The sequence below is a fragment of the Lycium barbarum genome, chromosome 8 (genome assembly GCF_019175385.1).
Source record: "Lycium barbarum isolate Lr01 chromosome 8, ASM1917538v2, whole genome shotgun sequence".
NCBI lineage: Eukaryota > Viridiplantae > Streptophyta > Magnoliopsida > Solanales > Solanaceae > Lycium > Lycium barbarum.
The window spans coordinates 6,389,838-6,416,118 of record NC_083344.1 but is presented as its reverse complement, the minus strand read 5'-3'; the positions used below and the strand labels follow the sequence as shown (position 1 = coordinate 6,416,118).

Below are 26,281 nucleotides of genomic sequence, written 5' to 3'. Positions count from 1 at the left end.
GAAGAGTATGTCAATAGTACCTATTTGAGTATAATAAGACACAATTTTGATTTTTAGTTCCAATAGCTTGCATTAAAAGTTTGCTGATAAAATTGTCTTTCTGATTGATCATCCAAATTCTTTGCCAAGCATTTTTGTTGGTATGGAGTCCATCTTCTGTGCTATCCCAAATGGGATCATTTTCCTGCTCTGCTGAGACAATATCAGTGGCATATATAATCTGCAAAAAATGGTTAGGAAGCACTCTGGATAGTTTATTGTAATTCCAGCTACCATTAGTAATATAATCTTTCACACAAGAGGACCAATATCTGACCAAGAATACAACAACAACATACTCAGTGTCTCAGTGTAGTCCCACAAGTGGAGTCTGGGGAGGGTAGAGTGTGCGCAGACCTTACCTTGTTCGGTAGAGAGGCTGTTTCCGTTAATATCTGACCAAGAATCTCACCAGAAATTACAAGTACCAGAATTAATCTTCATTCTGCATGTTACTTCCACTGTTGCTTTGAGTTCTGGATTCTACAGAATCTTCATGATCCCTCAATTTGTCTTGTTCGTATTCTTTTTCAACTCTATTAATACTTTGAGAAGTATTGTCACACTTTCTGGCAATGGTTTTACAAGATCGACACTTACAATGAAAGAAAAAGAAAGAAGCTCAAACTGACCAAGAACACACATAGCCACTAACAGTACATAGTAAGATGCATTACTGTACTTATAATCAAAATCATAGCTTTGTAACAAGGCCATAAAACTTATCTTGCTCCCACAAATGATCATCATCGTCATTGTCGTTGTCGTTGTCGTTCACTTGTTGTGATGAATGGATGTTCTAATGCCTGGGAAACAGTGATTCTCTTTACGGGATCTAACACAAAGATTCTCTCCATTAGATCTTTAAAGTGAGCCAACGTCTTTAATTCCTCACCCGGATAACCTGAAATTATTGAACTGAAACCTTTCGCCTTGATATTGTTGACAATCAGCTTCCTTATTATGGCCTTCAGTGTAACAAGATCCTCTTCAGTCTTCAGTGGCAAGGAAGTTGAGATCTTGGTCAAAATGTTGATGTGTAAATGCAACCTTTTTAAGCATCTTCTTCGGAAATGGACCTTTCAGTTCCATATGAAGACGGAGCATTTCATTATTAGAACAACCTGGAAATAAGACTTTCCCAGCATAAAGCTCAAACAAACAGCAACCTACTGACCAAATATCCACTGGATGATCGTATGGCAAGCCAAGTATGATCTCTGGGGCGCGATAAAAACGGCTCACGAGGTATGGAGTATTTTCGATTTTACCAGCAAACATAGCACTACCAAAGTCACAAAGCTTCAGCTCATCTTTCGCTTCATTTACCAAGATGTTGTCAGGTTTAATATCACAATGGAGCACGCCGCAACTCTTTAGATGCTTCAAAGCACTGAAAAGTTGCTTTGCGTAAAGCCACACACGATCGAGGCTGAGTCCAATGTTACGCCCAAATTTCTTCTGGAGGTCACGGAGATTCATATGAAGAGACTCAAAAACTAAACAAAGATGATAACGGTACTCGAACCTAGAAATTAAACGAACACAGTGGCACTTGTCTTCAGGATCTGCACCAACTAGCTTCTTCAATATTTTGAACTCTTCCTCACCCGCTTTATACATCGTTTCATTATTACGAATGATCTTTATTGCTACTTCCTCTGGATCGCCAGGTCTAGCTTTAAGATCTTTAGCCCAAACAACAGTAGAAAAGACGCCTTTCCCATGAGCAGCAAGAATCTCATAACGACCATCAAGAATTTCTCCGAAGCGATAGCTATAATACCCTTCCGGATCATTCCAGTTATCATAAAGGAAATCACGCTCAATCGGCAGGTCATCTCCTTTGCCCTTCGTGATGGCAGCAGGTGATTCTTCAAATATATCATCGCGGAACATGTCCGCTGACCTCTCATTACTCTGTTGCTTAACTCGGTCGTTATGATGCTGTTGGAGATATTCAATGGACTCTGGTACAACATTATCTCCAGCTGCACGCTTGTCAGTAGACTGATCCACAGTGTTGTCTCCGGATTGAGTAACTTGTTCCTTGTGTGAAAGCTGATTCTTATATTTCTCAAGAATAGCTTGCTTCCGCCTTCTGCTCTCCTCCTTAATTCTATCAAGTTCTTCTTCTTCTTCTTCCTGTTGAGAAAGTTGGAAAGCAATTCTTTCCTGATAAGCCTCTTGTTCAACTTCATCCTTTTAGGTTTCTCACTTTCTGTCTCTACAGTTTTTTGCTTCTTAGCTGTCCTATCTCTTTCCATGTCAGTCTCACAATGTCTATTACGTCTATGGTATGCACGATCATCGCCATCAAGGTCATCAGATATCCGCTTCCTGCTGGACCTATCACTATATCCGTCCCTTTTCCTGTGTTTTTCTCTAGCTAACTCTCGGTCCCTATCTATCTCTCTCCCGCGTCTGTTGTAACTAGATTTATGCTCCCTTGTAGACTCACGACTTCCATGTTGATAGTCCCTGTAATGTCCAATTCTGTCATCATCATCCAAGTTAGTTGTATATTGACGAGGCCAAAGTGCATAGGAAAATTTGCTCGTACTCTATCAAATTCTAATATTGTTTAAGATATCGTCTCACAGAGATTGAAACCACCTAGGCTACAGATGTGTATTGTCTTGGTTACTATTTGAGAGAATCAAATTGATGAAATGAGAGGTTTTGAAATTATAAATTACTTAAAATAAAACAAACAACTTAATAGAAAAATTAAAAAGAAAAGAGTTGGGAGTCGTTGAATCCACTTGGTGCAATTATAATAAAATCTTATTCTAGTAAATTCCACAAGAGAATAGAAAAACTTATTTGACTTGATTTGTGTTATGAGGAATAAAGACCTCTTGCGATTAGCCCTTAAAATCAATAAATTTATTTGAGTCAGTCCCTCCGTGAGAATTAGAACGGAAAGAAATAAAATAGAGACCCCTCAAATCATTAAACTTATTTGAGTCAATCCCTCCGTGAGAATTAGGACGGAAAGAAATAAGATAACAATTTTAAACCAACAATATTATTTGAATTAATCCCTCCGTGATAATTAGGAGTAAAAGAAATAATATTGAGATTTTGAATCGATAAATTAGCTTGAATTAATCCCTCCGTGAGAATTAGGACTAAAAGAAGCAAGTTCAATGTTTTGAATATTAAGACATGAAAAAATTAAAGTAAAGATAATTATTATAAAATCATACCAAGCTTCTTTAACTATCCCAATAAAAAGAAACTACTCCATTAAGGAGTATGTAAGAAAGAAATTAAAAATAAATACTACTCCTACAAATATAAAATAAAAAGAAGAGAAATAGAGCAAAGACTATTTCTTATGTCTTTCTCAAGATTGGATTAGATTATATTCTTTGTAAGCAAAGTGATGCTTCTATTTATAGGAGAATGTAGTGTCTCCCCCTACGAATGCATTCTTTGAAGTATTGCTCACATCCGTGACCTTACTTGATGGGTGAGAGTACGACAATGGTAGTCGCACAATTTTGCAACTCTTTTCTTGATGCCCACAGTTGACGGGTGTGAGTATGAAGCGACAACACTCGTGAATTTCAACACTTGACGGCTGTGAGTATGAAGCGGTGACACCTGTGGATTTCAACACTTGACGGGTGTGAGTATGAAGAGGTGACACCCGTGGATTTCAACACTTGACGGGTGTGAGTATGAAGCGGTGACACCCGTGGATTTCACAACTTCTACCAATGTTGACTTTTGTAATTCCCACATGTAAAACTCCACGGTTATGACTTATGAATTCGTGGTTGCACCTATTGAATTCTTTGCTTACTTCTTTGACAATTCGTTTCTTCTCTATTCTTCTGCAGTACTCTTCTTCCTGTAAAATTCTGTCAGAAAATATGAGAGAATAAGATATAATTATTTATATTTTATTTTAAAACTTATTTTTTTATGTATAAAATTACATGAATAATTTACACCCATCATATATCTTTCACTTTCCAGCTCATATGCATCATCCTCCAAAATGCTTTCGGATCCCCATCTCCCTCTAGGTGACTTGTTAACAGAGTCCGGAGCCTAAAGGGTATAAAAATACACGGTTTTTACCAAAAGGGAACGTCTAAAAATTATTATACCAAAAGGGGTATATCGTGGGCTGATCCACGATATACCCTAAATTTTTTTCCCCTTGTCAGACGATTGAAGCAAAAACAAATAAAAAATAAAAAATTACATGTATAACGTGGACTGATCCACGTTATACAATTTATATTGTATAACGTGGATCAGTCCACGTTATACATGTTATTTGTTAACTTGGACTGATCCGTTCTGCCCTAAAATATTTCATCTGTCCTAAAATATTTCTTCCGCCGCTTCATTCCATTCTCTTTCGTTCTCTTCCATTCTCCTCCATTGCAAATATTTTGCAGAACCTCCATCTCCTTCTCCTTTTCCTTCTCCTCTATTTTTTTTAAACCCTGCAATACAGTCTAATTTTTGGAGCAACTTCTTCATCTTTATCTATTATTGCTATTTAAATTAAGGTATTTTTTCTAACTCATATAATATTGTATATTTATAGTAGATGTAGATCTGTTTGTCTTATATATCTTAATTGTTATTTTTTATTTGTGTTATTTTAATACGTTTGTGTTATTTTAATTTGAACTTAAAATATAATTGTTAGAAGCATTATTATATAAAAGGTCCGATTTGTTTAGTAGCACTTTTGAAGAAATTTATTGTTATGTTCCTGTTATTTTTGTGAATTTTTATATAAAATATCTGAATAAAATTTGTTGTTATGTTGCTGTTATTTTTGTTAGTTTTGTGGATGTTTGTAAAACGTGGACTGATCCACGTTATACAAAATATATTGTATAACGTGGATCAATCCATGTTTTACAAGTATAGATCACTATCTTAAAACATTGTGGAACTGTGGATATTGCCAATAATGGACCGATGATGACATTTTCGGTACAGGAGAAAAGAATTGTGAAATGTGTCATAAACGATCGAATTTTTTTCCTCCCATTTTGTGAATGTTGCTTTGTTTGATGTATTTATGCATTATCATAGTAATTTATGACTGTAGAACCTGTAATTTCTTCCCTATGCTCGGAAGTTTGGTATAATTGTGAAACGTGAACAGTTCCACGTTATTCAATATATTTTGTTATGGATTGTTATACAATATATTTCATTGTACCTTTAATGTGATATTTATATAGCCAGAAAAGTGAAACTTAATTGATGCCTCAGTAGGCCAAAAAAAAAAAAATACTTTAAATGTCATGATAATGCTTTATTATATGGGACCTAAGTCTAAGTGGGTAGACCTTATAGGTATTAATGTGGTCCACTATCAGTGGTTTCTAAATAAGGCGTATGGAAGTTGGCTTTATCTAGCCAGTGCATATTTGTTCTGCTAAAATTGGAATAATATATTTTTTTTAATAGTGAGTTACTTCAAATAGCTTGATCTGGACTTCATTTTTTTTTATATAAGGTATGGAGTTTCCACGGGTATGCGTACATCCGGGGCCAGAAGTGTACGATGTGTTAACACTCCAGGAGAAGCATCGATCAGAGGCTGTGTGGGATGGTTCCTTGAGAGGACCGACCGGATGCCTGTTTCCTCGGCGCGCGGATACTGAATTTTGGAAGCATGTGAGGCGTCATTCTTTTCATCCTCGCATCCTTGAATACTTTGGCCTATGTGGATTTAGGGGAGTAATAGAGGTAGGATGTGTATCATATGATTGGGCAGTCATCACTGCACTTATAGAGAGATGGCGTCCTGAGACGCACACCTTTCATCTGCGTACAGGTGAGGCGACCATCACATTACAAGATATCGAGGTCATGTTTGGCTTGGTTGTTGATGGCTATCCCTTGAATAATCTTAATGCTAGATATATAGATATTGGCGGGTGGAAACAATTGATCCTTGAGCTTACTGGTTGGGCACCCGGTCTGGATTGTTTTAATGGTGTTAGTAGGTTAGAAGTACATAAATTAATTGAATATATTAGAGGCTTAGATGACATTACAGATCAGACCCCAGAAATTGATGTGCAACAGCGGGTTAGGTTTATACTTGCTATGGCTTTGTGGCGGCACGATATTTCCGGATAAGTCCGGTGACTTACTTAATTTAGATTATTTGCTTGACATGCGTGACCTTAGAGCAATGAGTGGACAAGCTTGGGGAGCGGCTGCACTGTCATATTTATATACTTGTTTATGCCGCGCTTCGTTGAGGAAAGCCAAGGATGTGTGTGGATTCATTTCCTTATTGCAGGTACGTGACCTTTAAAATTATATAATTTTATTTGGTTGTCCTATTTGATAGTTATAAGTTTTTTATGTATTTATTTTAATTTTTTAATATAGGTTTGGGCTTAGGAGCGCATTATACCGATGCAGCCACCACGCAGGGCTCTTCCGCCACACACGGCTCTTGCACGAAGGTGGACTCATCGTAAATCCCACGAAAATGAGGCACGTGATGTTTTACCCATATGTAGGGATGTATTGGACAACCTAATAGATGACCAGGTATTTTATCATAATTATGGTTGTTAATGGCGTTTTGATATAATAGCTACGCTTATGTGTAATTTATTTATTTTATTATCATGTAATTTTATGTTCTTTCTATCGTAGTTTGTGTGGCAGCCTTATTCAGAGGCCATCATCAATAGACTCCCTGAGTGGTGTCTGCGTGGCCGAGATATTTGGATAGCGAAGGTTCCCCTTATTTGTGGTATCTATCGAGAGTGGCACATGGTAGATCGCGTTCTCAGACAGTTTGGTAGGAAGCAACATATTCCGGGTCCATGTGCTGAGATTGATCCTTTTCATTACAAACGTGACAAGCGGTATGCTATAAAAGTGGAGGATCAACAATATTTTACAGAAATAGACTTTTTGTGGGGAAATCGTCGAGAAAGTTTAATTCTGGCCGAGTATGAAACTCAAGACCCAGAGTCACTATCAGCGTATTTTTGTTGGTATCGATGTCACTCGCGCACTTTTATAGGAAATCCTGCGCATAAAGTGGATAGAGGAATTGTGACCAATAACGACGTAGCTAATGATCACTCCGATAAGTCAGATAGTGATATCCCATTAGATCACACGGAAACAGACGATGATCACTCATTTGATGGTGATGGTCATTCTTATGAAGACATTACTACTCCGAGTGATGGTAACGTTAGCTACCATTATAATGTGATTCCATATTTGGACAACACAGAAGAAGGCCCGGATGATTTTGCCTTCATGAGAGATGACGGTCCAATTCGATCTGCACTTTGGGATTGTAAAAAACCTGAATTTATCAGATCAGGTTAGTATGGTGACAATGAATATTGTTTTTATTTGTTGGACCATTTTTAAGGGGTTGATAATTTTCCTTGTACTATGCAATTAGGTATGTTATTTCAGAACAAGCAGGAAATGAAAGGCGCAGTGAGACAATATTGTCTCAAAAAAAAGAAAGAGTTCATTTGTGATCAGTCCAAAGGTAAATTTTGGAGGGTTATTTGCAAGCGTCATATGTTGGGGTGTGAGTGGATGATCCGTTTTAGAGAAATTTCAAGTGGTATGTGGAAGGCAGGCAAAGCGGATCTCCACCACAGTTATCTGACGGATGATTACAGAACGGATCATTCCAATTTGAACAGTCACCTAATTGCTACTATGTTGATACCATATATTATGGTCGAACCATACATTAGTATTAAGTCAGTTCAGAAAAAAATAAAAGGATTGCATTTGTTTACTCCTAGTTATAGAAAAGCACAAAAGGGGCGTAAGAAAGCTATTGAAATGGTATTTGGTGATTTTGAAACCTCTTTCAAGACATTGCCCCGATACATGGCTGCCTTAAAATATTTCAATCCGGGGACCATTGTTGAGTGGGAGCACCAATCAACTACAATGCAAGGTGAACACATCTTCAAGTTTCTGTTCTAGGCTTATAAACCAAGCATCGATGGATTCAAAAGTTGCAGGCCTGTCATCTCAATAGACGGTACTCATCTGTACGGTAAGTATGAGATGAAACTGCTAATTGCTGTTGGAATTGATGCAAACAATAACATTTTTCCACTTGCATATGCTATTGTTGCACGTGAGAGCTTTGGGTCCTGGACGTGGTTCCTTGTGTTGTTGTGGAGACATATTGTTCGTGAGAAACAAGGAATTGGACTTATTTCTGACCGTCATCAGGGCATCTTGCAATGTGTCCAAACACATGATTGGTTACAACCACCATCCACATACCATAGGTTTTGCGTTCGGCATTTGAAAAGCAACTTCAATAAAAAGTTCCTCAGCAATGACCTTGAGAAGCTAATGTGGTTGGCGGCTACAGAGCACCAGAAGAAGAAGTATAAAATGAGGATGGAACAAATCAAAACAATGTCATCTCCAGCGTATTTGTGGTTAAAAGCTCTTCCGGAGGAAAAATGGACATTGCATAAGGACAACGGTCATAGGTGGGGGGCTATGACAACGAATGTCTCCGAGTCTTACAACGGTTTATTGAAGAAAGCTCGTGGATTGCCCGTTACTTCCATGGTCCGTTATACGTTTAAAAATCTTGTTGATCGGTTTGAGAGAAGCACCCTTGCTGATTTGTTGATTGCGGATAAAAAGTTTTGGCCGCGCGCTGTTGAAAAGAAGTTTGATGAATACTGGGAGAGGTCCCTAAAACATACTGATATGCAGCAATACAATGCAACTGAAGGGGTCTTTGAGATTCTGACATTTGCACACGAAGGTAAGGGCGGAAATATACATAAAGTCTCTGCCGAAGGGAAAAAGTGTTCGTGTGGAAAGTGGAGAAACTACCATATGCCATATTCACATGCAATTAAATTTTGTGATATTCGCGGAATTCAACCAAAGACCTATGTTAGCAAGTACTACAGTTGCAGGTTTTATAAGCAAACGTACAGTGGAAATTTTTCACCGTTGGGTGATGAGGCATATTGGCCACTTTCTCCCTTCAGTTTAATTACAAACACTGAATACGAGCGAACTTCAGGAGCGCGGAGTACAACTAGAAGGAGGAATGAAATGGATATAGCTCCTGCTCGCATGGCTAGAAAGTGTAGTACGTGCAAGCAAACAGGTCATAACAAGAATCGCTGCCCCGATAGAAATCAGTAGTTGTTGTTACTTGTTGGTTTTTATGTTTTTTCTTAACTTGTACAATTGTTGTTTCCTTATGTACTCTTCCAAGAATATATAACATGTCTTGTGCAGTTTAATAGTTAGTATGTAATTTAACATTTATTACTCAGTTAATGTGTGACGTTTATTTAACTTATATTTAATTTTTTATTTCTATTCGCATATATAACACATTTAATTATTTGCATGTGTTAAAATATTTATTTGAGTTAATCATGCTTTAAAAATTAAAAAAATCAATAAATTTCTTTTATTAAAAATATAACCGAATATGATTTAAATCTAGGCAACGTCTTACCGAGTGAGTGTTTGGAAAACGGAATTTTGTTTTTACTTGTATAACGTGGACTGATCCAATAACGTGGATCAGTCCACGTTATACATGTAATTTTTTATTTTTTTTGCTTCAATCGTCTGACAAGGTTAAAAAAAAATTGGGGTATATCGTGGATCAGCCCACGATATACCCCTTTTGGTATGATAATTTTTAGACGTACCCTTTTGGTAAAAACCGTGTATTTTTATACCCTTTAGGCTCCGGACTCCTTGTTAACATGTCCCTCTGAGACCCTATGCCTCTTCCTAAGTTTTCTTTGATCCTGTAAATCACTTTCATCATAGTAGTCATTGCTGCTTTTTTGCTTTCTACTTACTTTCACCTTGTGGTTTTTTGAATCTAGTTCATCTATGTAGTAACTAGCATTCGCCATATCAGACTTTCTTTCTCTAGAATTGTAATGCAATTCCATATCATAATCGTATATAATTTCTCCGTCCTCAACTTCATCTCCCGTTTCGTTCTTGCTAAGATGGCGGTGGCGCGATACACTAGCCATCATCGATGAATCCTCGAAAGCACCTTCTTGCAATGATTTGTTTTGCCAAGAGTAATTCCAGTGTTTGTGTGTAACAAGGTAGCGTTCAATAGCCAACAATGTGATGCTTTATATAGGAGTGAGGTTGGCTGAATCCTTTTCCAATAAGGATTCTATTTATTTATTTCCTTAAAAAAAAGACTTGTTGATACGCTTTTCCTTTTCATGCTCCTATTTCCATAAGGTTTTGAGATTCCTGCACGAAATCCAAATAGCTTTGGGACTAGACAATCCTTCAACTAGTAGGTTAAAATAATATTTTGCAACTTTTAGCCGATTGATCCTATCAGCCTTTCTAATTTGGATTGGAAAAGGGGATAATTTCAATAATATACAATCCAACATAAAATATTATATCCACGTAGCCTTATTTTAAATTTACATCCGCATAGTCAACTTTTTATTTTGCAGCAGTATTTATACACACGATATGCAACAATATATACTTACTCTAGACAATGTTTAAACCTTGTATAAAAGTGTATAACAATGTATAAAAGCGTCATTTCATGTATATTAGAAATATGGGTCATCTCAGGTAAATATTTTAACCAAATTGACATAGAGTGTTATTTTCCCTTGAAAAAAGGGGTAGGTACTAGAAATAACCCCACCTATGTATAGTGCTTCTTTCTATATTAAGTAAGTTAACAATTCAAACACTATACATGACAAGTTTAAAATCACAAAATTTAAAGGACATTTTAGTACATTACACATCTTTAATTTATAAACACAAAATTGAAAAAACTTCGTATATTTCGTAAACTTCGTATCCAGTCAACCTAAGGCACTTAAATTGAGACGGATGGAAGAGTAAAAAGCACCTTAAGTCGTCATATAAGTTGACTCAAAATAATGGGTGAGTCATGATGAGTCAATATGAATATACATATGTAAATCCTTTTCCAATCCGCAAATTAAAAGATTGAGGTTCACAGATTAGAGACGTACACACAAATTTTTATTTTTTCTTCCCTTGTAACAAAATTTATCAGAGACAAAAAGGAGTATATATGTACCAACATCTCCAAAAATATTATAATTCCTTATTGTATCATCTAAGAATACGTTTGGTTAGAGGCTTTGTACGTCTATTTAATCAGCATAGCCTCATAAGTATATCAGGCTCTCTTAGGCCCCGTTTGGCCATAAATCTTTTTGCTTTTTTTCCGGAATTATGTCGGTCCATAGATTTTTTTACAATTTTCAATTGAATTCCGGGAATTTGATAAAGTGGTTTTCACCACTTTTCACTCACAAAATTTCAAAATTTGTATCAAGTGAGATTTATGTCCAAACACAACTACAATTTCCAAATATCATTTATCAAATTTCACCTTCTTTTTTTTTGTGTCCAAACACCCACTTGTATATATAGATGGAAATTTATTTCTAATACGATTTTTATTTAGTTTGCCAAGTAACACTTTGTGGTTAGTTATAATAAAAACTTTGTAATGTAGAGATTTGAAGGTATGCACTTATCTCCCTCGAGTGGTTTAAAAAAACTGCTTCAAAAACTTTGGAGTTAAAAATTGACATTTTTTTGAAAGCCATGAGGCATAACTTTGTCGTAGGAGAAAAGGGAAATTTGTTCAAATGGTTAGATTTTTTGTTTCAAATTGAATATCGTATTCACTTTTTGATGGTGCAAACTTTAGCATCGTCCTTGACCATCATATCTTAATTTTTTTTTTAAGCATAAAAATTTAAAACTCACCTTTTAAGTATTGAAAATGTTATATTTAAAGTGAATTCACAAAAATTTGGTCAAAGTGGCCGTCAAGACTTTCTTTAAAACGTAACAACATTTGTTTGAGAGAAAAAAAAAGAAAGGAGACACTCGCACAACATCAAATTCATCATTACTTTACTCCCTATGTATAAGCGGCTTACGAGAGCTGCTTGGGTAGTAAGGATATTTCGGAGAATTTGCTTTTCAAACCGGAGCGGATTCAAGATTTGAAGTTTATGGGTTCCCAGCTAGCAGTGTTTATTGTTACTGGATTCTCAGCTCAAATTTCTTATATATTTAAAAGTTTCACATTATAAATACAAGGTTCGAATAAAATTGTGAGTTCCAGCGAACCCACACCCAATGGTGTGGATCCGCCCCCTCTCCAAAGGTAGAGTTGACATTTCGCACGTTTCTGCTATGTTGATTTGTGAAAGTTTGTATTGGTACTGTAGCCTTTTCATAAACTTTTGGTCATGTAGACGAGTTTGCTCATCTTCTGTCCTCTTTAATTTAGAGCCTACACGTGACTTTAGCCACCAAGTTATGTCAGCCATTATACAAGACACACTGAAGCTACACTTTTGACAATTAACTCTAGCTCTTTTATCTTCGAATTGTTGCTACGTTTTGTCCTTTGCAATACAATGAGTTAGTGTTAAATAATTTCTATTTAAGATAAAGCTGTTACTAAATCAAGACATTGTGCCTCCTTAGAATCCCAGAGACTATAAATATGCTGTTTACGGACTGTTTGTACTAATTTATTGGATTTCATTGAACTTTTTGAATTTCCAATTTGTCTATGTGTTTTTAAGATAGAAAACTTTTTCAACCAAATTGAATTAGAATTACGTAGTTTATGTCAAAAGATAAACAAGCATGTATAATACCTAGTCTAACCCAATTTCATAGCTAATGCCTATTAACGGTAGAAGAGTTATAAGTGTCTATATAACTAGTGATCTGGCCCGCGCTTCGCACGGTTGCAAAAGACTTCACTTCACTTACTTAAGTTACTATTATTTTCTTATTCTTGAACGTTGAAGTAATAAGAAAAACTGCAACAACTAAAAATATCTTCAATTTACTTAAATAGATAATTTAAAATACAAGTTCATAATTTCAACTCAGAGATATTTCATAAAAATTATATTTCAAAAACCAAGCCAAAAATGTAATCTTATGAAAATATGAAGTAGCATAATAGCATCACACCAATTTTTCTTTTATGTTCGAATATTTTTCATATTTTCTATAATATTCATCATTTAGAAATATTATACTTCACTAAATATTTGATTTTAGGTGAAATTACTTTATTATTATATCTTCTTCTTTTTTTAAATGTGTATTTCGATATATTTTTGTACATGATTTTATTGTTTAGCATATATTTTATATATATCTTCAGTTAATATAATCTTCTTCAAAGATTTTCTTGGTTAACGATAAAAGAAGGGGGAGAAAAAAAAAAAGCAAAATGAAGAGAAACAAAATAAGGGAAGTAATTTCTACTACTCCTACTTGTAAATCGCCCAAATTGAGGAGATGCACAAGCATAAATCTTGGCCATAGAAGGCCGTAAATGATGGAACCAAGCTGGAGAGATTCTGGAAATCTTTTCTCTCTCCTTTCTTATTTTCCCTCTCTTTCCTTATAGCTTTTTCTTTTTCCATTTTACCATTTTCAATCCCACTCATCACCTTCCTCATAACTTTTGTAAATTGTCATTTACAGTTAATTTTATTCTTTTCTTAATTCTTAATTTCGTTATTTCTGGTTTTCGCATACATCGGTCAAATTCTCATTTCACTCCAAGAAAAATCCCCACAATTCTTCCTCTTCCTTTTATATTCAATTTACCATCCCAATATTTTCATAATCTACCTATAAATTCATCACATTTACTATAGCGTATAGGAGTCCAAAAAACAGAAGAAGAAGAGGAGGAGAATAGAAATCCCATTAACTCCTTTGTTAACCTCTCTACTACCCTATCAAACTCGTCTCCTATTGTCTAGTCAGGCCTCATCCTCATATTCTTCAAATAACGTTGACACCAGGGGCGGATCTACATGTTGTCGAGGGTGTTCACCCGAACACCCTCGGTAAAATATTACAGTGTATATATAAGATAAATTTTCTGTGTTTATGTGCATATATTAACTTTTGAATACAGTGGATTGCGAAGGCGGGCTTCCTGGAAACAAAGCTGAATTCTCTGCATAGAGTTCTTGTCGTATCTTCTTGCTAATCCTTCAAAGGACATACCCTCAAGAAAAATAGGTGAGACAGAAATCTAAAGTCATAACGATATTGATTTTAAAGTGGAGGATGTGTGCATGAATAAAATGCTACTGAATAGTATAATATTTATAGGTTTGACACAAGCTACTTATACACTTATATTGCGTTATCAATGATCGAAGTAATGAGATTTAAGGCAAGGAACGTGGGTATAATAAAAATGAAAAATAAGTGCGTGATTACTCATCAAGAGTGGAGAAAAGCTGTTACAAAGGAACGTGCATATGTTAGTAACTACACGAAATAAATTAATATGGCTGTTACGGTAGGAACGTGCATATATTACTAACTTATACAAAATAAATTAATATGGCTTACCGATCTTAATGAAACTCAGTAATTAGGTGAATATTGTTAATTTTTTAATTAGAAAATAAGGGAAAAATAGGGAAAAAAGTCAAAAAAAGGAGATAAAAGATAAATATGATTGCTAGCCATAGAGAGGTGTCACATCACCTTATCTATGTCTAGCTTTATATTATATATAGATTTGGTAACTTTCTCTTCATTTGTCTAGTTTTATTGTTTACCTGATCATACCTTTGCTTTTGAACTCCAATTATCATCTTGACAATATTTGAAAAATATGAATAAAAGTGCCATGCTTGTTTATCTTTTGACATAAACCACGTAATTCTAATTCCATGTGGTTGAAAAAGTTTTCTATCTTAAAAACACATGGACAAAATTGGAAATTCAAAAAGTTCAATGAAGTACAATAAATTAGTACAAACAGTCCGTAAACAACATGATAAGTCATGCTACCTTGTGTTTTGGTGTTTTGATGACTTGACAAAACTACTCGAGGAACTAGTTACGATGATAGAAAGACCAGGTCTCGTGAATTGTCGTATAATCAACTCTACAGCTGTAAAGTTGCTACCATTGTAGCAGTACAACAGAGCAGCATACAGCAACGGAGTTGCTTTATGGGCTGTCATCTTCATTCTTTCTCTACATATTCAAACATCTTGCTAAAGTGAAGATTTGATTCTTGCAAAATCCAGAAATTGTTCAGATCTAAAAGTGTGTTACTAACAAGCCACAAGCCCGAACACATAAGGCTACAAACCAAATAGAACATAACAAGGCGACAAACCATAATCATCAACAATAAGGCAAAAGCCACGATTAACAGCAACCAACCTAATAGAATTCCATGCCAACTCCATACTCGAAGGCTTAACATGCTGTCTCCAGCAATCACTAACTCTATATATGATTTACTAACCGAAGTCTAACCATAAGGTAAGCCGTAACCTACCTGGAAGACGAACAAGAGCCACGAACAACCACACCTTCGCCTTGCCCTTTCATAGCATCTCCAAATACTCAATGTCTAGTTATAAACGTAATCTAGATTAGAAACCATGAAGAACAATACCCATATTGCTAAGCTTCTAAATAAGGTCAAATCCAACCTATGGAAGTTGGAGAAACGGGCCCACAAGGGTAAAATAGGAAATTCTAAGGTGGAATATGCAATTCAAGTCTAGATGATCAAAACCCACTAATAACTTGCCAGACTAACTCAAGATTAAGCTAAATTCGAATTTAAAGTGAAACCCCCAAATTTAGGTATAAACCCTAACTCTTTAGTTCATAAATTAACCCTAATAATGAAGGATATAAGCTTAGCAACAATGAATAAGTCAGAATCTATGGTTATACTAGACAATTTCATCAACAATTTCCACTTAGAAGGTCTAGACCTATTTTAAGAATTTCTCATGAAAACCCACTTTTCTTTCCTCTTTGATTCTAGCATGGATTAATGATTAGGAAGGGAAAGTAAAGAATTCTAAGGCCAAGGATCTTACCTCTATGAAGAATCGGGTCAAAAGCTCTCAAATTCTCCCCAAGATGCTAAAGAAATGAAGTGATAAGTGTTTTGGGTTTTTGACTTAGGAAGTAGAGAAAAATCTGTCGGTCAACGGCTACGGTTGTTCACAGGGCCGCTATGGCGCATGCGCTGCGCATTAAGGTACGCTACGGCGGCCTCAACTAAATATCAAAAGGCCGCTATGGCGGCGGAGATACCGCTACAGCGGTCTATCACCAACAACAAAAAGCCGCTACAGCCGTCGATCCCTGCGTTGTGGCGGGACCACCACGGCGCCCCTAGTGCCGCTATGGCGCCTACACCAGGTACCGGAAAAATCTGGCTTTTGACTAACTTCAACCCAAAATCGGACTATCACCTGAGGCCTCACACATACAAAACAAATATGCCAACATACATAAAAACGCGCTACGGACTCACCCGTAGCCTCGGATTTTCAAACGGAGGTCTATTTTAATGAGTCCACCGTCAACAGCCTAAAACCAACTTTTCAACCCAAGTCCCAAAACGCTACTTAGTGCATTGGAAACTGAACCAAACCTGCCACCAAGTTATAAATGACTATCCAGACCTCTTGGAATCGACGGAATTCCAAATAACAAATCCGTTTACCCAAAGTCAACTTTGAGTCAAACGATTTTCGCTTAAAAGCTCAGTTTCCAAAAGTCATACTAAAACTTGCCCGATGACCTCGATAACCATGCCACCTATCCTTGCGGGTCAAAATGGTACTAATAAGGCTCGGGGACGGGTCAACGAGCGTAAAATAGTCAAATGTGCAATAATGACCGAATGGGTCGTTACATTTAAAATGACGTCCGATTAATGTGTATTTAAGAAAATAATGTTCAATTTATATATGTGTAAATAATATCATATTTTAAATTGGATAGAGAAAATGCAATCGGATAAAACAAAAGCATTTTATCATTACCTCAAAGGATTTCTATTGGTGGTATCTTCTCCTGATTATAATTCGAAGGTTGACATCAACTTGAACCAGCTGTGAGTTATACCTTAATTTCGTGGTTTAGTCATTTTTTATTTTATTTTAACCATGTATTTTCTTAATAGCTTGAGTTGGATAAGAAATTTCTCGAAGCATATATCACTCGTGGTAATTGCTGCTTAAATTAGGAGGGGAGGACCGTAATAGAGATAAAGATTGCTTCGAATATGCCATTACAGAGGTTAGTTTTGTTATCCTTCTAGGATTTGATATTTGTTAAAGATATGTTACTTCCTAACTTCATAGAAAGGACGTTGTTGACACCTAATTTTTACCTCCCATAATTTATTTTAATTACCTAGAGTCCTTGGATATTAAACGCAGTGAAATATGTATTTTTTAGAAGTAAAAAATGATTTTATAAAATTATTTAGATAATATTTTACCATTCTTATTTGGCAAAATATTTTCTATAATATTATAAATCATTTGGAAATCAATTTACATGTTTTTCTACTATTATGATATATTTGCTAAATTTAATCAACTATTTATTTAAATTGTTTAAATTATAAGAAATCAATTAGCAAGTATTTTATTCTGTTTAATTCAAGGAACTTGATTAATTAAATGAATTAATCATGTAACCCCTCAATTCTTAATTTTGCATATTCAATTTATTAGAATTTGAGTGCTTAATTGTGATTAATTCCATGAAATTGTTTACTATATGGCTAACAGTGGCTACAATTGAAATAATCAATTATTGTTTAATTCTTGCCCTAATTGAAAAGACAAATTCATTGGTTTAAATCAATTAAGGTCATTGTTGCAAATTAGCTTTAATTAGTTAATTGGATCAAATATGGCCATAATTGAAATAACCAATTTCATAGGTTAAAACCAATTAAGGCCGTATTTGCAACTTAATCCCATTTGCACAATTAGCCATGTTTATTATTTTGATGCAATTGGTTAATTAATCATGTTTGGCCATAAATAGGGGATTTAAATTAATTGAAGCACTTAAATTAGGGTCGTGATTAAATAGTGTCAAGTCCTTTGTATGTATGTATACGCACATATACACAGTTATATATGTATACATATGTATATCGTGTATATATGCATATATACAAGGCCACCCCTCCTTTTCTATTAAGTTGGCTGAGCCCAGGCCCAAGGAACCGAGACCCGGCCCAAATCTTCCTCTAAAGGGGTAATACCCCTAGCCTGTCCTCTCTTCTAACCAAACAAACCTCCTCGTGTAAAGGGTTTCCTCTTGAGGAAAACCCTAATCGCCGCCAGGTCATGGGTTGTCTCTTTCTTCGAAGTTTGCCGGAAAAGGTAATCTTGCAGTGTACAATCCCTTTTGCAGAGATTGTACACCCTATTGAGGCAAGCATTTAATGCTCAACGTCTCTGTCCACCTTCAATCAATCAAACAAGGTATTAGCTTCCTTCTTTTTGTGCTTTTTCTGTGTATTCAACGGTCATACACTGAATTTATTTAATGGTTTTTGTTCTATTAAGGAACCAGTTGGATCAAGCCGTTAAAGGTCGAACCTGACCCTTCGTTTATAGGTTTGTTGAATCATAGCCGTTGAGACTTGATTCTCATTTTTCTAGGATTGTCCCACACCGATTCAAAATCTAGGGTTTGGATTTTTGGGGTTCTATATTGAGCCGAGGGTCTTTCGGAAACAGCCGTCCTACCTTGCTAGGAGTAAGGTCTGCGTACACTCTACCCTCCCCAGACCCCACGATGTGGGATTTCACTGGGTTGTTGTTGTTGTTGTTGTATATAAAGAACCCTCAATCCCTCATTTACGGAGACCGAACATCACTGCATATTTATAAAAAAAACTTGAAATACTTAAGTTTTAGGCACTTTGCTTTAAAAGTTTAATAGTTTGATTTAAGTTTAAAAAATTGAAGTATTTTTCTGTGTTCTTGTCTGGGTTTTGTGGCTGAGTTTGAGGTGAAAGAGATTAGGATCTTCCATGTTCGAGTCTCGACAAGTGGTTGCACTCAAGAAAGGTAATTCCCTCTCCCTTGTAGTTCATTTTTATGCTTTAAACTGTGGCTATGTGAGTTTATTTTTCTGTAGTATAGTTTAGTTTAAATAAACTAGTTTTTGGTATATTTTATTGTAGTTCTATGACTGTTTAGTGTAGTGATCATGTTGCTTGATGGTTAGTAGTTTATACTAGTTATAAAAGTCTACTTTTGTATCTGATTTAATGCTCATGCTTAGTATTTAGTATATATGTTTAGTTCAGTCTAATTATGTGATTAACATGCCTATTATTCAAGTTCTAGGCCAGATATGTGTTTGCTTATGAGCATCCTATATTAAGCTAGTACTGTTAGTCTTAAAATCATGCTACTAGTTTACATTTGATCAATATGCGTCCTGTTTTGATTTCAAAATGCTTTCATGAATTTAGACTTGATCAACTGAGCTGCTTGGTATGCTAATGATGTTGTTACTAAAATTAGGTATGCACATAGTGAATGATAGCCCTGTTTAGGTTATGGTTTTGTCTGGGAGGTCTGAAATATATTTAAGGAAATACTCCAGTCCTGTTTTTATGTAGTGTTGTTAGTTTAGGGCTTGTTTAATTTAGACCAAGCATGTGAAGTAATACCATAGGATATTATGCACTGAGTTTACTGAGAATGTTTTGGTTCCAAACCTTGTATGGATGCTAATGCTTTCTTAAAGGATTAATCTTTGTTATGTTTAAATGTAACAACAGTAACCCTCAAGCCCTGTTAGCTAAGTAATCTATTTTTCTGTTGAAATCCATGCTATCTAATGCCTTAGTGAAAAATTATGTTGTCACAGATTCATGTTTAAAAATAATTGCCTTGTTAAGTTACTAGTATGTCTTACCTTAGTCAGTTGGATCTGCCTTTTTTAACATGACCTTCTACTTGTCTCATTATTGCTTATGCCCGTGTCCATGATGTTTGTTTTGTCAAACTGCCTCTCTGTGTGGTCTGATGGTCTCAGTCTATGTTGTGTCATGAGGTATTAAGGTCCCTATATCTATCTGCCTAATCCATATCTGTGAAGTGGTCATGCCCTACCTAATATGCTGTTTGCCTATTTTGTTTTCCCTGTATATGGCCCTGTCTCACTGAGTGTCAAGCATGCATATATGTGGTATGTTCCCTAAGTCATCATGCAGTATCCCCTTTCCCTTCTTCCACTCTAAACTGGAGTCTCTTGTTTTCTAAACTCATAAACTCAATGTGATCATGTCTGAACTTGTTTGCTTCCTCACTTAAAGGGTTCCATGAATCAGTTGAATGCATGTCCTTATGGGATACCTGTTTGAATCTGCAAGAGTTATGATGTTGTTATGCTTCACTATAAGAAACTATATCTTACTTAGCCTCATAAATGATTACCCCAGAATTGAGAAAGGTCAAGCATGATTGAAGGGTCTGATTCCCTGTCTGTTTATGCCTATGTTGAACTACCCCTCATCTGTGATTGTAGCATTGTGAATCTGCTTCTATAAGTGCTTGCTAGGCCAAAAACTGAGTGTAAACATGGGATTAGGTATAGTTTGAAGTCTAATGTATGAACCTAAGTTGAAAGAGGTCGTCACTTAGGGTATGGATAACTATGAGTGTGACTTACCTAGGACCAATGGAAAGAAGGATGAAAGCTTGGAGTTTCTAGCTAACTCAGCCTAATCCTTCTATACTAGGTTGCTGGGGTTCCCTCATAGGATGTCATGTTCTATGGCACCCTGTGAGTGTTTAAAAAATAAGCAAAGGCCTGTGTATATCATGTATATTGTTTGGTATTCATCTTGTGTATCACTCTTTTTCCTATAATACTATTTGTTTGAGCTTAAAATGTACATCAAAATGTGAACTTAAACATGTCTTCTTGCTGTTTTTTTTCTTTTGTATGGTTAATTCTCTTCATAAATATATCCTGATATACAAGATGTATTCAGTTCATATATATGCAGACATATGGGGGCGGATACACTAGTATACAAGGGTATCTCGCTTGTATGAACCTTATAAATATTGGTTGGTGTAAGTTTTTGTTTTGTTTTTGGGCCTGATTGCTCTACACATGGTTGTTGGGCTTTTCTCTTCATATGTCCAATAGGATTCATATAGTCTCAAATTGCTTATTATGTTCTGGGCTTGGTTTACACCAACTCGTTTAGGCCCAAGGCCTCCTTAATATTTCTGCCTGCTTCTATCTGCATATATGCCTTTAGTTTATTTAAAGTATGAATTATTTGTCCCTTAGTCCAAATACTTAGACGAATACTAATCTTTATCCCTTGGTGTTCCATGTGAATTCAACTTGGGCCATTCGTTCCACCGTTGCATTAAACCTGTTGGGCCTCTGGCCCAACCCCTTTCTTAATCGAGTCCGTGTAAGGGAAGCTAATATTATTTGATGGCCCAACCATGGGTGAAAATAGCTAACTGGTGGGCTTAGGTAGGCCCACCAGCCTAAACTTTCCATTTATATTCATTTTTTTGTGTAATTGTACTTGTAAGACACTTGATATTATTGAAACCCCTATGAATGTTAGAACTTAGGAAAAAACGTTTGTATTTTAGGAAAGTCGACCCAAAAACCATTTTGAACATGATTAACTCTCAATTTGGCATGAAAAAATGAGACTTTTACTCGATTTTGTCTCTAAAATAGTAAAGATGTGATCAGTTGTAAGATGATAAAAAATGGGATTTTTTTGGCTAAGCACAAAACTGGATCAATGTTTAAAAATAAATTAAAACAATTCTTCAAATGATTTGCAATAAGCTTTTGGCTTTAAACTTGCAACTAGAGTAACAGACTCCCTTTCTTAAAGAACTGATTTGGGACAAAAACTTTAAGGGTCACATTTCATGAATAGTAAAGGACATTTTATGGCCTTGGGATGACTTGGATGAAATTCAGAAATAGGAAATCGATCATGGACTTTGTGGAAATTTGACAAGAACTAAAACTGTTTTGGGCCTTAGGCCCAGTACTTGTTGGATCGAAAAAATGAGGGAAAATTTGCCTGGACCAAGGTTGAGATAAGATAGATTTGGACTTGGAATATGGACTGATCAATATGAGCTTCAATGATATAAAAAATGGACTTAAGCTAAATAATTGTGTTTTTTCTTGTATATGTATAAAAATCGAAGATATACTCTATACTTGCTATATATGTATAATAAAACTCATAAGTGTTAAACCCATTTCATTAGGACTAAAATAATAGCGACTCTATTCGGGAGAAATTCAGGGTGTGTCTTAGTCCGGAAATGAAGTGAGTTGAACACTTATGTGGATTTTTAAAACCAAAGCCCCCTTTTACTGAGGGGACTTTTTGCCAATTTTTTCTTAAATTTATGATATTAATAGATGACATTTTTGCGGAAACTTAAACATTTTTTAGCAAATAATTACAATAAACACACATTGAAGCTCGTAGGTCAACCGTATTCTACGGATCCTTAATACTAGGGTGTGTAAAACCTTCCCTAGGGGATTATCAGAATTCTTACATTGAACTTTGGTCCAAAAGGATTTTTGTTTTCTTGTTTGAATAAACCCTTTTAACGTGATTTTCCTAATTTCCCTTAATAAATTAGGTGGCTCTAAAATTCTAAAAATCCAATTAGAGCACCAACAACCTCTTAGTAGCTTTTATGCGCCCGCGTAAAAGTGAACCATAACAAACGTATTTCGAAAGTTAGCAATGCTTGAAATAAGAATGTTAGAATTGGATAGAGAAAATGCAATCGGATAAAACAAAAGCATTTAATCATTACCTCAAAGGATTTATATTGAAGGTATCTTCTCCCGATTATAATTTGGAGGCTGAAGATCAACTTGAACAAGCTGTGAGTTATACCTTAATTTCGTGGTTTTGTCATTTTTTTTTTACATTTTAACCATGTATTTTCTTAATAGCTTGAGTTGGATGAGAAATTTCTCGAAGTATATATCACTCGTGGTAATTGTTGCTTTAAATTAGGAGAGGAGGATCTTAGTAGAGATAAAGATTGCTTCGAATATGTCACTAAAGAGGTTGGTTTTTTTATCCTTCTAGGATTTGATATTTGTTGAAGATATGTTACTTCCTAACTTCATATGATCGATTTATGCGTTTACGATCCTAGTAGAAAGGACGTACTTCGAAAGTTAGCAATGCTTGAAATAAGAATGTTGGAAGAAAATGGTAAATATTTGTCACAATCTCTTTTATTCCCCGTTAAATCTAGTCTCTAGTTATTTATTGAATTCATTTTCTTAGGGGGTCGCGTTGGCGAAGAAATCGTTGATGAATGTATAGGTCATGCAAGGACAGTAGTTTCCATGGGTGTAAATGATGGCATATCATGGTGTAAGTGTGATAGAAGTAGTAGAGAAGTTAAGACATTTTACCAGTAGTATGTTCACTTGTTTCCTTGAGTATGAAATATTTCACTTGTAACAGAAGTTACTTTGTCCCCTGCAATGTCAAAGTTGAGACATTTTAACTGTAGTATGTTCACTGATATATCCTTGAATATGAAGTATTTCAATTGTAAGAGAAGTTACGAATCAAGGGGTCGATAGGCCCTTGAGCTTTGCGCCGAATTTTCTAAAGTAGTCTGTAAGTTACTTGATTTTCCACTATATTTTCTAACTATAAGGGGTATAAGGAACATAATAAAATATTTAGGGGTATAATACGATCAGCGGTCTAGATTGAGACAGGGAAGCATGATCCGCGTCAATCCCACGTGGCACTCGCGCATTGTATGAAAAGAAAAGCTATGAAATTATCACAAAGAGAAAAAGAAAAAACATTGCATAAGGAATTGGATGGAGATGTTGTTAGGAATTTTTTTTTAAAAGTCAGTGCTTTTTCTGTACATACTCTATATTCTTCTAGGGAAGTCCTCTCTATTTTTTCTTCACCATTAAAATGAGTGATTCTGATGTGTTTGCATGTCAAGTATCTTTCGTCGAATCGATCAATCAACATCGGAATACTAATTTCAAAAGAGACTAGGATAAAAAACTCGATAAGTTAATGAGAAAAGCTAATGGATTTCCCTATAAAATTGATCTATTTCCAAAAGGTAAATGTTTAAACTGAGGTTCGATTAATGTGTATTTAAGAAAATAAAGTTCAATTTATATATGTGTGAACAATTTTGTACTTCGAATTGGATAGAGAAAATGAATCGGATAAAACAAAAGCATTTTATCATTACCTCAAAGGATTTTTATTGGAGGTATCTTCTCCCGATTATAATTCGGAGGCTGAAGATCAACTTGAACAAGCTATGAGTTATACCTTAATTTCGTGGTTTTGTCATTTTTTTTTTTACATTTTAACCATGTATTTTCTTAATAGCTTGAGTTGGATGAGAAATTTCTGGAAGTATATATCACTCGTGGTAATTGTTGCTTTAAATTAGGAGAGGAGGATCTTAGTAGAGATTGCTTTGAATATGTCATTAAAGAGGTCGGTTTTTTTATCCTTCGAGGATTTGATATTTGTTGAAGATATGCTACTTCCTAACTTCATATGATCGATTTATGCGTTAGGATCCTATTAGAAAGGACGTATTTCGAAAGTTAGCAATGCTTGAAACAAGAATGCTAGAAGAAAATGGTAAATATTTGTCACAATCTCTTTTATTCCCCGTTAAATCTAGTCTCTAGTTATTTATTGAATTCATTTTCTTAGGGGGTCGCATTGGGGAAGAAATCGTTGATGAATGTATAGGTCATGCAAGGACAGTAGTTTCCATGGGTGTAAATGATGGCATAACATGGTGTAAGTGTGATAGAAGTAGTAGAGAAGTTAAGACATTTTACCTGTTGTATGTTCACTAGTCTCCTTGAGTATGAAGTATTTCACTTGTAACAGAAGTTACTTTGTCCCCTGCAATGTCAAAGTTGAAACATTTTAACTGTAGTATGTTCCCTGATATATCCTTGAATATGAAGTATTTCAATTGTAAGAGAAGTTACGAATCAAGGAGTCGATAGGCCCTTGAGCTTTGCGCCGAATTTTCTGAAGTAGTTTGTAAGTTACTTGATTTTTCCACTATATTTCCTAACTATAAGGGTTGTAAGGAACATAAAAAAATAATTAGGGGTATAAAACGATCAACGGTCCAGATTGAGAGAGGGAGGCATGATCCGCGTCGATCCCATGTGGCACTCGCGCATTGGATGAAAAGAAAAGCTATGAAATCATCACAAAGAGAAAAAAGAAAAAAAATTGCATAAGGAATTGGCGGGAGATGCTGTTAGGATGGATAGTTATAACTGTTCATTAATTATAATAAGGCCCCAAAAGTTTTCCCATCTATTTTTCTGACTTTTTTTTTTTTTTAAAGTCAGTCCTTTTTCTATGCATACTCTATATTCTTCTAGGGAAGTTCTCTCTATCTTTTCTTCACCATTAAAATGAGTGATTCTGGTGTGTTTTCACATCAAATATCTTTCATCTAATCGATCAATCAACATCAGAATACTAATTTCAAAAGAGACTCTCTAAGATAGAGATGATCATATTCAAAATACAGAATATTAACTACATATTATCAAAATCAATATTTTTTGAAGACTCAAACACACATTTTTTGTTTGGAGTTTTTTTTTTTTTTTCACCTGATGTGGTATTTCTAGTTATCTACCTACAATGTAGTACATGTATGCTACAAAATGTGGTATCTTTTACCCAATGTAGCATATCCTATCTCTAGTGTTATGTAGTGTCATGTATTATTGTAGTATCTCTATCCTACTAGTATTTCCATAGAATGTAGTATCTTTGTAACAAAATTTAGTATCTCATTATATACTGTTAAGTCTGTGAGCCTGATTGATTGAGATTAGGAATTTTTTGCGCCTATATAAACTTGATTTTCCCACTATATTTCCTAACTATAAAGGGTATAAGGAACATAATAAAATAACTAGGGGTATAACTACAATTTCCTAAATTATGAAGCACTTGCAACATGACCGTTTTATGAATTTCCCCAACAAAAATGAGTTCCCGCTTCTAAGATACTTTGCATTCACGTTCCTCCTCTTTATTTTTTCTCCTCTGTATTTTTTTCTCCTCCATTAAAGTTGTTCTGTATTTTGCTCCTCTTTTTTTTTTCTTCATCATTAAAATGAGTGATTCTACTCGAATTAACACCAGAGAAGAAGTCGACAAAAATATGTTTGCAAGTTAGATAGTTTTCGTCTAAGAAGTCGATCAATAACGGAATACATATTTCGAAAGAGACCGGAATAAACTGCTCGATAGGTTAACGAGAAA

The 26,281-nt window shown here is 35.2% G+C and overlaps 1 protein-coding gene across 1 annotated transcript; it reads right to left on the bottom strand.

Annotated features, from left to right (window-relative positions):
* Positions 1-791: 791 nt before the first annotated feature.
* LOC132607627 (serine/threonine-protein kinase prp4-like) lies at positions 792-4,469 on the bottom strand. The gene is given in 6 exon segments (XM_060321719.1): positions 792-1,040; positions 1,042-2,246; positions 2,249-2,520; positions 3,834-3,901; positions 4,003-4,104; positions 4,464-4,469. Coding segments are annotated over 6 exon segments (1,902 nt in total).
* Between the last annotated feature and the right edge of the window lie 21,812 nt (positions 4,470-26,281).